A 16,998-nucleotide genomic window follows, 5' to 3' on the forward strand; every position below is an offset into this window, starting at 1 on the left:
TACACTTATTTTGTTGTAGTTAGTTATATATAACATCGGTTATTTATAAATAACTGATGTTAACGTTTGTATGTTAACATCAGTTATGTATAAATAATCAATGTTAAGGTGCATGTTGACATCGGTTTTTCTAAATAACCGATGTTGTTTACTATATTAACATCGGTTTTTATTAATAATCGATGTTGTTTTTATGTTTTTTTTATATAAACTTTTTGTTTTTACAATAAACCCAAAATTGTACCTGTAAAATGCAATTTCTGATCCAATTCACAGCAAATAAACATTTTATTCTGCTTTCAAGCAGTTTTAATCACAATAAACATTGAATAATTGATTTATTATTAACAACTATCAACAAATGAATTCAATTTTCAAATTACATAGGAAATGACAAAAATGTTAAACCAAAGTAAACTAAGTTAAACTTAATATCCCTAAATCCTAGCTCTGAGCTCTAACTCGAAGATAATATTGTGCCCATTGGATCCACAGCGCCTTTAATCTCTCTGGCTCCAATGGTCTAGGATTGTTAAAATACTGCATCATGAAATAAATTATAATAAGTTAATAATATAATACAAATTATAAAAAAAATTGAATTTGTTTGAAATAAACGTACCGCTTCCTAGTTATTCCTGAAACTTCCTAAAATGATGGTGGACATCCAGTGCATGACATAATAGCCGCACTCAGTACTTCCTTTTTGTCTATTACACTAAATACATTATGAAATTTGGATATTAATTAAACAATTGGTGTACAAACACATAAGAAGTATATATAAGTGAAAGTTTTATGTAAATGACATACTTTGATGACAATCCACCTAGTAGGAGTCTTTGATTTAGGTTGTGGAGCATCATCAAGACCTTTTAAAGCATTGTTCCAGACGAGGAACAATTAAAAAATGGCGTTGTTGAGGTATTTGAATGCAAATGCATTGAAAAGAACACTAACCTGTTAATTATCCCCTTAAGGTAGTTGTCTGGCCTGTTATGCAATGAACAAAATCAGACAACTAGGTGTTCCTTAAGCACGATGACCACCATCTGCCAGTGTCCACTGCGGTGGGGATGAATATGGGTTAGTATATTAGTAAAAATTAATTAAATTAAGTTATTTTGTGACACTTACCCATTCAGGTAGGCTCCAAGGTAGACATCACGTTTTGAACTCTGTATCCAACTCTTTATGTAACTTTCAGTCTCAAACTACGATTGCCAAGACCTTTGAATGGACTGTGGCTCGAGGAATCCATAGATATCAGAATTGCTCACTTGCATACTTATTTCAGTTAGATGCATGTTTATGTTAAGTCAGTTAAATATTTATGAATTGAAAGCAATAAGTTAGGTAATTAAAGTAATCTATAATGACTTACAAAATCCACAACTGTAACACTGATATGCTGAGACATTGACCACCGTGTGCGATTTCGGAGAGGTCTTTGTGCTTTATGTAGAGCGGGAAGTCTGGATTAAAGACTCCGAACACAGTGGCATCCCATGTAACCTGGTAAGGCCTCAAGAAAAGCTTTGGGATGGTCAATGTCATCAGATAAATTGGATCATTGACCTCCGAATTTGGCTTTCGAGGTGGCTTTGCCGGAGAAACAACTGGTTGTTCATGAAACAAAGTTAAATGGCCTAATTTGAGGCACGCTGAATGAATTAATTCAAAAAGAAGAAACATATAGTAAGAGTAAAGTACCTGCTGTGATAAAGACTAGACTAGATGTGTCGGCCAAGCAAGAAAGGTGTGAATTGTCTGTCCCACTAAGGAAACCTCATCAGTGGGTACAGGAACTGGAGCATCTGGATCTTTAACCTCCTCCACACCCACCTTTACTTACCCAGGCAACAAAGGAGTGTTATGAACAATAGTGGATCCCTTATAAACTCTCCCCAAGGTAACCAGGTGGGCAGGATTTGCTTCAATGTACAAGCCGCACGTATCTGAGTCACTCGTCTCAAGATCGTTTCCTGAAGGATCAACATAACTCTCTTTTGTGCTTACTCAAGGACCTGAGGGACCAACCAGATGCTCCAGAGGCAGTGCAAGTCCTTGAGATTGCATTTGGGACTGAAACTGGGATTGCATCTGGCTGAACGATGCCATGAGCTGCCGAGTCACTTTTTTTCTGTGATTGACTCCTCTAGTTGGTCCTTGATTTGCTGGGTCAGCTGCTGGAATTCTTCAGGAGGCAGCGAGGAAGAGCTGTGGGACATCCATGGTGCTGATCCAAAGTATTGCTTGATGGTGACACCGGCTCCAGTAGCACAGACACTTCCAGGGTGCTCTGGACGTCCAATAGCAGTTGTGAGAACATCCTGACGTCCATGGGGGACGAAACCAGTAGACCTGACCTCTTGAGTGGAGGAGGATGTACCAGCAAAGGTGACTAAACTCTGTCTCTCAATTGTTAGATGACTGTTAGAGTTAGTTTTTCAGTGAGAAAGGTAGTTAGTTAATTAGGTTAGTTGGGCTGGGACAATTTAGACTTCGAAGAAATAAGGCATCTTTGCATTTATATATATATCAAAGAGAGATTGGGAGATAGGAATATCTTGTCACGTGTGTGTGTGTGTGTGATTGGGAGATGTGTATGTGTGTGTGTGTGTGTGTGTGTGTGTGTGTGTGTGTGTGTGTGTGTGTGTGTGTGTGTGTGTGTGTGTGTGTCGACAACTGTGAAGTAATCAATCACACTCATATTCATAGCTGTATTTGGTTATTTTTCCTTTGAGTCAATGAATATTCACTACTATAGCTTTTTAAATTTTCATATGATATGTGACACTAAGGGATTTTAATTGCCATGACTATATGCAGTTGGGCAATTATTGCCACCATACAACTTTATTTGTGGCTAAGAGATTTTAATCGTTCAATTTTGACTCTTGCACCATACAACTTTGTTGTGGTTGTTATATTCATGAAGTAATCTATATTCCTTACCTATTTTTTGACTGGGCTTTTGGTTTTCATATAAAATCACCAAATCAATTTCACCATATAACAATTGCAATTCTCACCAACAAAATCATCAGCAAAGCAAATCATACAAAGCATAGATATGAATCACAGGCCAAAAAGGGTAGCAAACAAACCTTAGTATCTGCAAGATTACGTCAAGGAAGTCCAGCGAAGAGAATGATGACATGGCAAGAGGATATTGGCTCTAGAAGATTATCCTACCTGCTATTTTGTAATTATGTTAGAATCAAAATCTTTTCTGTTATGCCCTGTATGCAAAATCAATAGGAATGTAAGAGACTAGGATAGCAAACACATTACAAGGATAACAACTAGGATAGCAAACACATTATCACTAGGATAGCAAACACATTACAAGCCAAAAGATAAAATTTACCAACTTGTAAAACTAGAGTAGATTTAATTCAGACCTCCTTGGAAGCAATGTAAGAGACTAAATACGTACCTCCAAATGGAAATCTGGTCAAAAGCTCTATTTCAACAACTCTTCTTGCATCAATTAAGCCACTATATAAAAATTTCACAAGATTATAATAGAAAATATTTCAGTGTCAACTTTACAATTTTTTCTTTCATAGAAGTAGAAGCATGTATACATGATAAAGATTGCAGCCCAAACAGACAATTTAGCACGTCACAAAGACAATAACTGATGACTGAAGAAGTTAATTATAACTATTAGCAGTGACAAGAAGAAAACTGGTCAATCACATATTGAATACTGTAAATTTTAAATGACTGAAGAAGTTAATCATAACTATTAGCAGTGCAATAATTAGGGGGAATGGAAAGGAAAAGTGGGAGTGTTTTGATGGAAAACGACATTCTTCTTGTTGGTGACGACCCTAGGGAGTAAGTAGTCAATTCCTTGTAGTTCATAGCCCCTACTATTTTATCTTATTCAGGTTTATTATCTTATTCTTGAACTTATAATTCCCTGTAGAGAATTTGTAAGCTGTGTCCAGAGCATAAAGATATTGTCATCTGCTGAGGTACAGAAAATGAGCTTGGATAGGGATTTAGGTCATGTTCCAGTCCCCAATCAAGCTTGTAGTGGAATAGATAACAACAATGCATGAAGGGGACAGTATGAGGATAACTCGACAACCTCATTTAATCGATAAAGATGTCATTTTAGAGCAGTCAACTTGTATATTTTGAGACATGGAGGACTAACTTAACCCTTAAAATTTCTTGTTGGTGCTTCTATATATCACTAGTGGAAAGGAGACATATTCGTCACAACTTGTAAGAGATGCAGTTGACGGGGTAGTGTAGAAGAGGGTTGATACATGGCTGCATCCGGTTGAAAGTCAACATGTTTTTAATGGTAGAGAAGTTAGATCTCTAGATGTACCAAAACCAGATTCCTTTACTAAAATGATGTAGATTCTATCTTGGGATCTGCTTTTCTTGTGGCTACTATTGCATGCTCAGGAATCTTTTTTCTTTCATTTTGGTAAGGTACAACCATATAGGTCAGCTGGTGTATAATATATATGATTGTTATTATAAAGAAAACGCTTTACTTACAATTCTATAAATCTTGTGGTTGTTAAAGTTAGGTAACCAAGTAGTGACAGTAAGAATCAACAGTACATGCCAAATCTAGCTTTTGTACAAGTGCCCACGATGTTTCATGGTGGAAACTATGGAGAAGTTTATTATGGATGAAAGAAAATTCAGTTCTTTTTTCACCATTTTGCAGTTTTGGGTATTATGTGCTTTAGCTTGCAATTAACTTCTAGCACTTCTAAATGATATCTTGAAGAGGAAACTTTGACACGGTTCACTAGCTCTAGTGTTGTCTTAAATAATGTTATTTGTGACTATATCCCTATGTGAGAAAATTAGGATATAATTTACTTATTATTATGCATAGAGATTTAAGGTGGTTCGAATTTATAAAAGTATTTAATCCTTGAAGACAATGGTCAACTATCAGTATTCTATAATACCATTGCAAATCACAACTTTCATTTATAGGCATCCATGGGTGCTAAACTTGTATAAAAAAACATTCCAAAGGAAGGGAGTTAGCTAGACCAGTAATCATAAGGTTTGCAACTGTTTTTCTCACTCTACAATGTATATCACAGCAAAAGAATGCTCTTCGATCTATGTTTGCTTTAGTAGTGGGCAACTGGTAGTCATGCTAGTAAAAATGAGGGCAAACTAGTGATGAGTGTTGTTTTGTGTGATTCTAGATTTTGGAAATTTATCCACTATTGCTTTAAGTGTATCACTCCAAACCTGTCATGCTATATATCTATGAAGCTGTGTATAAAGCTAAAGAACAAATAGCTGCAAATTTCAAGAATCAAGAGTCACGATATAAGAAAGTGTGGAAGATAATTGATACTCATTGGGATTTGTAATTACATAGCAATCTTCATGCTGCTTCATTCTATCTTAATCCCAAGTAATTTCAATTTGCTAAGGATTATAGCCTACAATTATTTAGAGATAACAAAAAATACTAATTTCTTATTTTATTTGGGTTCACTATGCCAAAAATTATTATCTGGATACTGAAGTTTTAATGGGTTTATATGAGACCATAGAAAAAATGATCCCGAATAGAAGGACTAGATTTCTAGTTCATCAACAACTTGATAGATTCAGGACAGCCAAGGGACTTTTTGGAATAAGCATGGCAATAGACACTAGGAACGAAGCAACCTGGTGAGATTTTAATTCTTTTTCATAATTTTAGAGAGAAAATGACAACCAAGGTAGTATTTGTTTATGTTGGCTTTTGTTTTGAAAATGACAACCAAAGTCATGTGACAGTTCTGGAAACACCCAATTTCTTAATTTACAGGGCAAAATCTTGCATGGGCATCTAGTGGCGGAAAGTGCACATGTGAATGTGATACAATAACATGTCATTTGAAGTAATTGAATCCTTGAAAATAAAATAATAATTGTAAAATAATCAGATTTTAGGGATACAAAACTCTTAAAATAACATCATGGAAACATCAAACACATATGAATGATAACTTCTTTTCAGCAACCAACATCATTAACTGATGAAAAGATTTGCAATGCTAGATCTAGATGGAATCAACTACTGAACTAGACCTTTGCAGTATGAAATGAATACTACACAGGAAACAATAAATAACAACCAAACAAATCATTCACTGCATTTCATCTCAAAGGGAAAAAAATTAGCCTCAATAAATCAATTACAACATAAAAAATAAACATCGACATGTAAAAAGAATATAATTACCATGCTCTTTATACCATTTTGGAGTTAGTACCTTCTCAATTGCACCCACAAAGGTACGAAAGGATGGAAACCAGGCAACAGCTGCATGTTGGAAACTTTTTTCAGCAACAACTCCTTAAATAAACTTTGCAACAATTTGGAAAAAACTAAAATATGGAACAAAGGAAACATAAAAATAAGTAGACCCACCTATGTACAATATATAAACACAAACAAAAAAATGAAATACTCCTAATGCAACGATTATACAGTGTACCTAGTTCGATTTGTTAGGGACTGAGATTTCAAAATGGAAAGGGTATATGCGATGGTAACAGGACCAGCAAGGTGGCACCTAAGCATACCTCCGCCATCAATGCAGGGGCTACCGCCGAAAATTTGGTTGGGTTTTTCACTAACGCCAAATGGACTTGCTTGGAATTTCATGCATGATTTTATAAAATTCATGTTTTTAAGCCCATTCTTGACCATGAAAACAAGAACTGATTCTGAAATCAATTTTCACCAATTTTTCATCATAACAAATCAGTCATGAGCCAAAACAAAGTTAGCTTTAAATTCTCATGTATGAGTCTTTACATCAATATTCTATGTTGATAGGTCAGCTACAACACCAAAATTAAAAGGATAATTATATATGTATGTGTTCATATAATGACCTTCAGGTAGCTGAGCTTCTTGACACAAGGGAGCTTGTTGTAGTGGTTCGGGGAATCATTAAGAATGTGGGCACTCTTTCTGGGCCATTCTTGAAAATGGGTTGTATCTTAGGCCTCAGAGTCTCTCCTACTTACAGGTAATACTCACTTTGCTTTCATTAAATGGACATAAATTTGGAAATTGACTTTAAGCATAAGATTGCAAACATGGTTTTAAATTGTGGTTCGCAACCGCAATTGCAGATGCAATATTATGATTTTTAAGGTTTCTATAAACTTAGACTAAAATAACTAAATGTTCATCAACAATTTTTCTTCATTGCTATTTGTAATACAACTACAAGTCTAACTTTAAAACGCTAATTCAAAGAACATTTTGGTATTTTTAGGAGAAAAAGGGTTGCACTAAGACTTGTGACCGCAACTGAAGAATGGATGGTGAGAAATGGAGTTGAGTATGCATTGTTAGCCACTGAAAATAACAATGATGCGTCTAAAAACCTATTCACCATCAAATCCAACTATGTGAATCTCAGCTCACTTGTCATATTTGTCCAACCAACTAGTTCCCTTACAAAGAAAATTTCCATGGATATAAAAATAGACAAAGTGGACATAGATCTAGCAATTTCGTTGTACAAAAGAACCATGAGGACCAAAGATTTGTATCCATTGGACATGGATGTTATTCTGAAGGAGAAACTCAACTTAAGAACATGGGTATGCTACTACAAAGAAGAGGGATGACTCAACTTGTGGAGCAAAGTAAATAATGAAGATCTTATTAATAACAATGAAACCTCAAGATCATGGGTCATATTTAGCATATGGAACATTTGTGAAGCTTATAAGCTTCAAGTTAGAAACTTCCAACTACTAAGGTTTCTTCTTACAACCTTAAATCATGCAAGAGAGAAAGTTTTCCCTTGTCTCAAAACATGGGTGAGTAGTAGTGACTCACTTTCTACACCTTTTGGGTTTCTCTTCATTTATGGAATCTATGGAGAGGGAGTAAACCTTGGACAGCTCATGGAATCCATGTGGAGATTCACATGTGACTTTACTGTAAGGGCCTTCTTTCTTTATTTTCTTTAGCAAAATAATATTAAAATCTAGCTACAAATCAAATACACCTAAAATTGTTGTGTTTCTTAAATATATATTATGTATTGTAAACAGAAATATTACAAGGAAAAGTATTCCTTAGTAATCCCAGAGCCTGGCTCCTCTAAAGAATGCAAAGAAGTTCTACGCACATTATTTAATAACATAACATAGTGGCAAAATGTCCATCACATACTCTCATGTCTACGTCCTTATAAGGATCCTCAAACGGGAAATATCTGTTCCTACTACCTGACTAACTAACAATTCAGCCCCCTAGTTAACACTTTTTAAAATGTAAAAGTTTCAGTCATATGATAATCAAATCGAGAGGAGAGTCTATACCTTTTGGAAGAAAAAATCCTTTGCTCAATGCAAGCCTTTTGTAACGAGCAACCTGAGATAACATTACAGAATATTTACATACTCTTGAGCACATAAAGAATCAAAAGAACCACCATTTTGGCTTTGAACAAATCATTCATTGAAATTCAAGGAGACAAAGTCATCAATAGACAACACCAATAATCCAATTTCAATGAAAAATTAAATACATATGGAACTCAAAACCAACAATAGAAGCTGCTGAAGTTGTGAACAATAAGGCCAAACAACTTGAATAGGCACTATCCCAAAAAGCTATAGGATATGAAGCATGGAAACAAGAACTAGAGCATGAAAGAAAGGAGTACACAACAACAGTGAAGGAAGAAAGTAGATGCAGAAGCACAAAGAACAAAGAGCACAAAGAGCACAAAGAGCATGTATGCAGAAGCACAAAGTTACAATGAAGACATGAAGCTTACCTCGAACCCAACAGTGACAATGCCGACGAGATTGGCAGTGAAATGTACCTCAGGTCATCACGACTTCCCTAATCCTTGCACCAGAAACCAAAAAAGGTCCTTAGCTTAACCACGAGTTCCAGAAACAAACCTAGTTATTCAATAGAACAACACAGGTAGACGAAACGTACCTAGGTAAGTTGGGGATGGACAACAAAAAATGACCTGTCACGGTCTTCAGTGCAATGGAGAACAACAAGCTTCGATGTTAACAGTGCAATGGAGAAAAGAGAGCGAGAGGGTACACGGAGAAGAAGAGAGCGCGAGCAAAATAGGTCGCATCAAATATAATTTAAAATGTAACCGATGTTAACAAATTGATGTGAACTTTAACATCGGTTTTATTCAACAAATCGATGTTAACGCCACTTCGTTAACATTGGTTTTCTTCAAAACCGATGTTAACAGATACACATTATTTATAATTATGCCACTGCGTTTATGTTAACATCGTTTTTGTCAAAAACCGATGTTAATCCGCCGATGTTAAATCTGATTTTTCTAGTAGTGAGTACGAAGGATGAACGCTCCTCAAACTCGAGAATGCATGGTTGTACATCCCTTCAACCTCCAAGATTGTGAGGAGGACGATTGTTTCTCAAACTTAACCTCTTTGTGATTATGCACTTGAGACTGTGGGGCTGTGCATCCCTTTAGCCTCTATGGCAATGTAGAGAATGACCATTTCTCAAACTTAGTCTCTTCGTATTTCAGCACTCGAGATTGCAAGGTTATGTAGTCCTTTAGCCTCCTCTGTTGGTTGTTAGTCTCAACATAGCTCTTGATCAGTTTTCTTTTTCCATGGAGGCTTGGATCCTGACCATCATCCTAGTGTTGTCAGTTAAACATCCCATGTTGCCAAAATCTTAGTTGGTAAGCAACCTTAAATCGCTTACAATATGTGCCTAAAGATCTTGTAACCTTAATATCTTGTGATACGTGCCCGAGGATCTTAGAGGAGTTGGGCCCCTAGATGTGATAGACCTTCACAGGAATATCACATTGGCCAGCTATGGTACAACTATCATAAATTATAATTTTTTGACACTTTTTTGGATGAATCGAGTATTCATCAATTGGTAGTCAATCACCAATTTCTTAAGATATCCAATTAAATGACTAACATATTCTAAACGTAGTTTCATATGCACGAACATAAAATACTCCTGATCACATACTTAAAAAATAAAGTTATCTAACAGTAATATTAGATTATATTAATAATATTTTTGACAATTCCATATCACCTTAAACTAACTAAAAACATACCATTTTAATTTAAAAATTCTTATTATTTTTTATTCAGAAACTCACTTTAAAATTCCTAAATAAGTTAGAGACCTTCTAAATAATTCAACCTAAAACCATATATCTTTAAATAAATAAAATATTTTATTATTATTTATTTTTGTGCCATAATTTGTTTAAATAACATTTATACAATATTAGTAGAAAAACAAAACATTACTCTCAACATGTTAATTTTTGAGAAATTTAAGTCAACTTTTTAATTTGACATATTTTATCTTAAACTTTTAAAAAATTTATAAATTTTACCATCCCTTGTTTATACATTAATAAGCGTAAAAGTCAGAGCATAATTTGTCAATAAAATAAGAAAGTTAGGCATAAATTTTATCAAAAATAAATGTAATTATATTAGGAATAAAATAACAAAAAATAAAATTTATAAATTTTTTAAAAGTTAAAAATAAAATACATCAAATTAGTTTATTAAGAGTTAAATTCAGAAAAATAAAAATAAAAATTAAAGATAAAAAGTACAATTAAACTTTTCATTTTTCAGACCCATTTTTCGATTATTTTTCTCTTCTATCTCAGTAAAAATCAAACGTTTCTTTCTTTACCCCGAACCCAAAAGACAAAAAGTAACTCACGGATATCAAGCATTGTGACTTGTGATTACTTTTTCTTCCATGTTATGTGCCACTATTTTTAATAGTACCCCCCTTCCTCATTGGTTCTCTCTTTCACGCACACTCACTAACGCATTTTTTCTCTATCTCTCTCTATTCTTCACCCGAAACTCTCTATTTTCTCATGGGTTCGGATAGAGAGAGAGAAAGCTGCAACTCTCGCCACTTCGCATGGCTCATGAAGTCATGCTTCCCCAACCCAAACGACGCCGTCGCGAAACTCGCGTCACCGCCGCAATCCCACCGTAACTCCCCTGTACCCGCAACCACCATATCCTCCCTCCCCGATGACATCGTTTTAGACTGCCTCTCCCGCGTGCCCACCTCCTCCCTCCCCGCCCTCTCCCTCGTCTGCCGCCGCTGGTCGCGCCTCCTCAGCTCCCCCGACTTCTCCGACCTCCGCCGCCACCGCCTCCTCCTCCGTCACACCGCCGTCGCCATCGCCGGCACCAATCTTGGCCTGTCCTCCGCCACGCTCCTCGACGGCGCGTGGCACCCCTCCCTCTTCGTCCCTTGCTACGACGCACACTCTCTAGATAATTTCCACTCCTTACTCGCCCACGCGCGCGCGTGCTCCGTCGGTCCGAGAATTTACCTCGTCGGAAGAAACAACACCTTGCTATACGACACGTGGACCGCTACGGTCTCCACCCGCGCATCCATGATCTTCCCGCGCAAAAAGTTCGCCCTCGCCGCCGTCGGTGGAAAAATCTACGTTTCCGGCGGAAGTTCTGGAACCTCCGCTGTCGAAGAATATGATCCCGAGACTGACACGTGGAGCGTGGTTTGCAACGCGCCGAGGAAGAGGTATGGCTGCCTTGGAACATCTTTCCAAGGGGTATTCTATGTCATTGGCGGGTTGAGAATTGGCGCCACGGAACAGAATTTACCGAATTTGTTCCCACGTGCTTCTCGCGGAGTTGAGGCTCACGCAGCGTACGCCAGCTCGATGGATTTGTTCGACGTGGAGGCGCGCGTGTGGCTCCGGAGTCGGACCGTACCCGGTGGAGGCTGCGTGGTGGCGGCTTGTGCTGCGGTCGGGTGCGTGTATGTACTCACTAGCCATGCGGTGGAGCTTTCATTTTGGAGTTTTCACGCCCGACGAAAAAATCACAACAATTATAATGGTAATGATAATTACAATAATAATGTGTTTGGAGAATGGTGTAGGATAAAGAGCCCGCCGCTACCGGCGCAAGTTAGAGTGGACAGTAGAATTAGGTTTAGTTGTGTGGGAATTGGGGATAAGGTGATTTTAATTCAAAGTTTGAATGAAGTGAGAGGAGTTAAAGAAGGGTTTGTTTTTGTTTATGATTGCGTCGCCGAAGAGTGGGGGAGAGGGGTGGATTTGCCGGAGGTTTATCGACGCGCTGCCTATGTGGGTGTGGAATGCTAAATTGCGCCGTTCATGTGGCATCATTGTAGTGTGACCAGCAGACAATGGTGCGTAAGGGATCATAGGATTGGGTGTACCTAAGGTTGTGGTCCCACGCATGAGTTGGGTTAGTCTTTGGGAATGAGCTATTGTGATTGGCTTGTTGTCTGAATTTTTATTCTTTTTATTGAAAGAATTAAAGAATCATTCACATTTATTGTTAATGAATGTATTATCATTATGCTAGGAATCTTTAGTTTTTGTTTTTCTAGAGTTTGAAATATTTTTACTATCTTGACCACCTGCATCAGGAAGACTATTTTGATTCTAGTCAAGTCATAGTCTTTTTGTGTTTTTATTTGCTGAAGTAGAAAATTCACAATTATCATGATTTCAAGGGATTTTAATTAATTTATAATTTTTTGTTCCAGGGTGAAAGCTAATTCGTTTGTTTGTTGTTTATAGTTTTCCTCTGATTTAGATATGTTCGATATTGTTATTTCCTTTAAGTAAGTTCTCCTAATCGTTATTAGGTAGTCCAATGCACCTAACTTTGAATTGCATATAATTTCAAGTTTCTGAATGTGATACAATAAAATAAAAGTAATTAAAATTTGGAGAAATTTCAGATTGCTTGAGTTTTGAAGGCTCAGATTTGTGTTGGTTTTTCAAATTCAAAAAAGAACAAAGATTAATCATGTTTAACTGACTTACAGCAGACAAGGATATATGGAAGACCCAACACTTATCGAGCCTTTGCAACAATAATGCTTTCAGAGCAGAGTAAAATTCTATACCTAAAAAATTACTAGTATGGTTCAATTGGACTAAAGGCATAAAAGGCATGTGAGAACTACTGGAGCAGACCTAATTATTTGTCAAGTTGTTGTTTATCTCAACTGCGCTCAATGTGGATATTTGAAATCACTGACAATAGCCTTACAGCCTTTCACTTAATGTGACTATTGGTCACGTTTAGGATAGCATAAGTGTTTGGAAATACAAGCTTTTATGCACTTTATATTAAGAAAGAGATTAAGGATGCACATGGGGTTCATCTTATTGAATGGCATAAAATTTGGACGGGAGAGCTCTGTGCTCTGTGGGGTAGTTTAATTTTGGCTAAACTGGAATTTCTGTTCTTTTATTTTTTTTAATCCATAATTTTATTCATTATATTATTTAATTGAAAAATTTTGTTTTTAATTTTTAAAAAAATCTATAATTTTAGTCTCTTTAGTCAATTTTAGACGTAATTTTAGTTTTTTTTTAAATAAATTAATTTGTTAGTAATTAAATAATTTAAAAAATATTTGTCATGTTGATAAAAACAAATACTTGTTAATCAATATTTACAGAATACATAGATCAACATTTAAAATTAGTCACAAAGATTAAAATTATATATATTTTTTAAAATAAGACACAAAATGCCTCAATTGAAAAACAAAAGATTAAAATCGTAAATTTTTTAAAAGTGAAAGATAAAATATTTTAATTAAAAAATAGAAAGACTAAAATCATGTATTTGAGAAATAAGAAGATGAAAATTACATTTTAATCTTTATTTTTTTAATTAATAATGACTTTCATCTTGATGCTATTTTCAAAATTATTGAATACAATAGTAGTCCTAGATATCTATTTAGGCCTAGGTTAAATTTAAGTTGTAGACTTCATTAAAGTAATACAGCCATAATATATGGCTGGTGACCAGGGTGTTAATAATAAAATAACATTTAGACTCAGCAGAGTGATAGGAATAACAAGACATGTAAATATATCAAATGAAAAATTCAATCCATACACATTCCTAATGTTACTAATATGCATCTTGCGATGGCATAATCTATCTTGTCAACTGTTGCCCAAAAACAAAACACAGGAGAAGAGATTTAAAATTAGATGCACTCATCAAATTGTATAAAATCAATTCATAATAAATATTCTTAAAAGAGGAAATTTTATATTTTTTAAATAATTCTTATCGGAAGTGATTATTAATCTTTATCATGAACATAAGTACATATGAAATAAATATTCTCTTTTCAATAAAATTTATTATGGTTTCACCTTAATGACAAATCGCATCAACAATTTGAGCATACTATTTGCTCAACTTACCGCTGATTACAAAATACACGACTTGAATGTCCAGAGCTTATACTTCAGAGTAATAAGGAAAGTATGGAGACTTTCCTCAAAACTTATCTTCAAACTAGCTCTCATTTTCTCATTTTTCATCACCAAAATACAGTTGGATACTTTTGCTGTACACCTAAATGCATAGCCAACCTATATATACATAGGGGAAAAAGCTTCTCATCACTAGATAAAAAAAGCCTCGCCCTTTTGACTTTTCAAGCCGAAAGTAGCTTTACTTTTTTCCTCCACACATATTAGGCTCTATTTCTTTAAGAGTTTAGCAGAATTAATTTTGGTAGAATTTTAATTTTGAATTTGTTTAACGTAATTAGAATGTGAATCCAAATTAATCTCAGTCATAGATTATTAGATTTTACATTAATCATATGCAACAGTGTAAGAAACTGATTCTTGGTGTTTCCAAACGGACAGTGATCACAAACTGCATGAACCACAATTAACCAGTATCAACACACTACTGCAATTTAGAACCATTTTTACTGTGTTTTTTGCTGCATTTTCTTCTATCTTATGGGGGGAAAGTGATCATTTGTTTGACGGCAAGAAGAAACTCCTCGTGCTACGAAATAGGCATTTCTGTCATATTCAGAGACAGATCTGCCTCTATATTTGCAACTGCAACTTGAAAGTTAAGAAACTCCTCGCCCTAGAATTGCTGAAGTTTTGGGAATGAGATTTGTTTGGGAACTAGCAAAGGATCTTTGCCTCTTGAAAGTGGACACCATATAAGACGGCTTGGATGTCATTGCAGCATATTTTTATATATGTATACTCATACATTTTGCTCAATCAATTAAGTTAGACTCTTTTGTTCGTCATTACAATACATATGAATGTTAACAAAAGTCATTTTATTTCATTTTAATAGTGGTGGATTGTCACTCTAAGAAACATCAACCATCATTGTCGGTTCTCCTACATCGAGAAGTTGCCCATGTTCTAGCTATTTAGTTATGTTATACTCGTGGACAAAACTGATAATCGTTTGATTTAAATATGTTTTTGATCTATGATATATACTCAAATTTTGTATTCGATTCCTAATAAATTTTTCGTTTGAAAATTTTCAAATATATTTGGAACCAAATGTAAAATTTGGATATATATATATATATATATATATATATCAGAAATCAAAAACATATTTAAGCCTAATTTTTTTTACTAGATTCTCTTTGAATGAGTTATATTTGGTGGTAAAAAAAGGTTAAAAAATTTCCATTTTAATACAAAAAAGAGAATAATGAGGTTCTTAGATTTGAATAGGTGCAATGCACTTGAAATGAAATTGCATATAAAAAACATAACACAAGACAATCACAATCCAATTATGGTATTTCATGGAAGTAAATTAAAGAACAAATTAAAAGACGCTACTATTAACTTATTAAGTGAAGAATTGAAACCACTGTCATAGTCTTTTTTAGCATCTTGTTTAAAACCTTTTTTTTTTTACCTACCCATGAATAAAATATTTGAGAGAGAATAAAATTATGATAAATTTCTTCCATCCATAGAAATTTGAACCATTATCAATATCCAATAAAACCATCTAGCAAATTAATCAAACTAAGGAACCACCAAAATCTCATTAAAGGGCAAATTTCTGAAATTACTTACATAATTTAACATAAATTCATATAAGCAAATGCAGGCAGCTTAGTTTCAATATGGTAAAACCAAGCTATGAACATGCTCATGGGAGAGCACATATTTTCCTTTGAAACCTTCAATATGGTCTATTCTATTAAATCTTCGATTATGGAGAACAAGTTTGGAATCTCCTATCAGTAACAAGACATCTTCATTCTTACATAGATAAGGCATCAACAAACAGTTGTATGCCTTGTTTCTCAGATCATATGAAAAAATTGCTAACTCAGAGACACTATAAGTTTCATGAGAACTCAAAATTCTATGAGCTAACCAGTTGAGAGTGCCGCTTGCAAATTCTGCATCGATACGAGTGCGGGGGTCAATGACGTGAAAACCAGGGCAAGTTGAAACCTTTTTCCAACAAGTGTCACCCAAGCATAGAACTCTCACCTCCAAATGTTGTTAGATGACATCCAAAATGACTATCTCCACCTTGCAAGTGTCACTCCAATCATAGGATCCAAACCCCAAAAGTTTGATTTTATAGTTGCTTGAATTGATATGCAAGCATGGTGAATATTCGGTCATGATCCATGTGGCCGGGTTCCAAAATCGAACCTGTTCTCCAAATTCATGTCAAACATAACAATTGTACAAACAAACAACCCATGGCATTGCAGGCACCGACGACATAGTATTTGTCGTTGAATTGATGGCACCATCAATAGGGGATGATTGGTTCTCAAGTAAATTACTTACAGATTATGAAGCAGGGAGTCTTACAATGATACCAGACACGACATGAATATAAACACTTCGACACGACTAATGTCTAAAAGCTAGAATACGGTAACACCACGTACACACAACACATAGAGATTCTTGAAGGTGCAGGGCAGTGAGGACCCATGCAGAAGAGTATTGTTATGGAAGTGATAAAAAACAAACAAGAACAACAGTAGTAGATGCAGCAGAACAGAAATGTCATACACCAATGTTGCAGCAAAATGAAAGAGATGAAAAAAAAGAGAAATAACACACAAACAGATTTACGTGGTTCACCTTGAGTAAGGCTACA

At 35.2% G+C, this 16,998-nt stretch overlaps 2 protein-coding genes across 2 annotated transcripts; both read left to right on the forward strand.

The window, feature by feature from the left end:
* Positions 1–910: 910 nt before the first annotated feature.
* LOC114401836 (probable N-acetyltransferase HLS1-like) lies at positions 911–7,644 on the forward strand. Its single transcript, XM_028364421.1, has 5 exons — positions 911–924; positions 2,187–2,297; positions 6,556–6,619; positions 6,904–7,034; positions 7,287–7,644. Exons 1-5 carry the CDS (start codon positions 911–913, stop codon positions 7,642–7,644), a joined length of 678 nt encoding a protein of 225 aa, XP_028220222.1.
* A 3,164-nt stretch (positions 7,645–10,808) lies between these two features.
* Positions 10,809–12,540, forward strand: LOC114401659 (F-box/kelch-repeat protein At5g26960). Its single transcript, XM_028364235.1, has one exon. It carries the CDS (start codon positions 10,908–10,910, stop codon positions 12,177–12,179), a length of 1,272 nt encoding a protein of 423 aa, XP_028220036.1. The 5' UTR covers positions 10,809–10,907; the 3' UTR covers positions 12,180–12,540.
* The last annotated feature ends 4,458 nt before the right edge of the window (positions 12,541–16,998 follow it).

Source organism: Glycine soja, chromosome 20 (assembly GCF_004193775.1).
Source record: "Glycine soja cultivar W05 chromosome 20, ASM419377v2, whole genome shotgun sequence".
Lineage (NCBI taxonomy): Eukaryota > Viridiplantae > Streptophyta > Magnoliopsida > Fabales > Fabaceae > Glycine > Glycine soja.

Excerpts from the sequence above, each read along its gene's own strand:
- LOC114401659 (XM_028364235.1), top strand. The coding sequence starts at position 10,908 with ATGGGTTCGGATAGAGAGAGAGAAAGCTGCAACTCTCGCCACTTCGCA.
- LOC114401836 (XM_028364421.1), top strand. Across the intron at positions 2,298-6,555 it reads GTAGCACAGACACTTCCAGG|GACCAGCAAGGTGGCACCTA; the intron begins GTGCTCTGGACG and ends CGATGGTAACAG. Across the intron at positions 7,035-7,286 it reads AGAGTCTCTCCTACTTACAG|GAGAAAAAGGGTTGCACTAA; the intron begins GTAATACTCACT and ends TGGTATTTTTAG.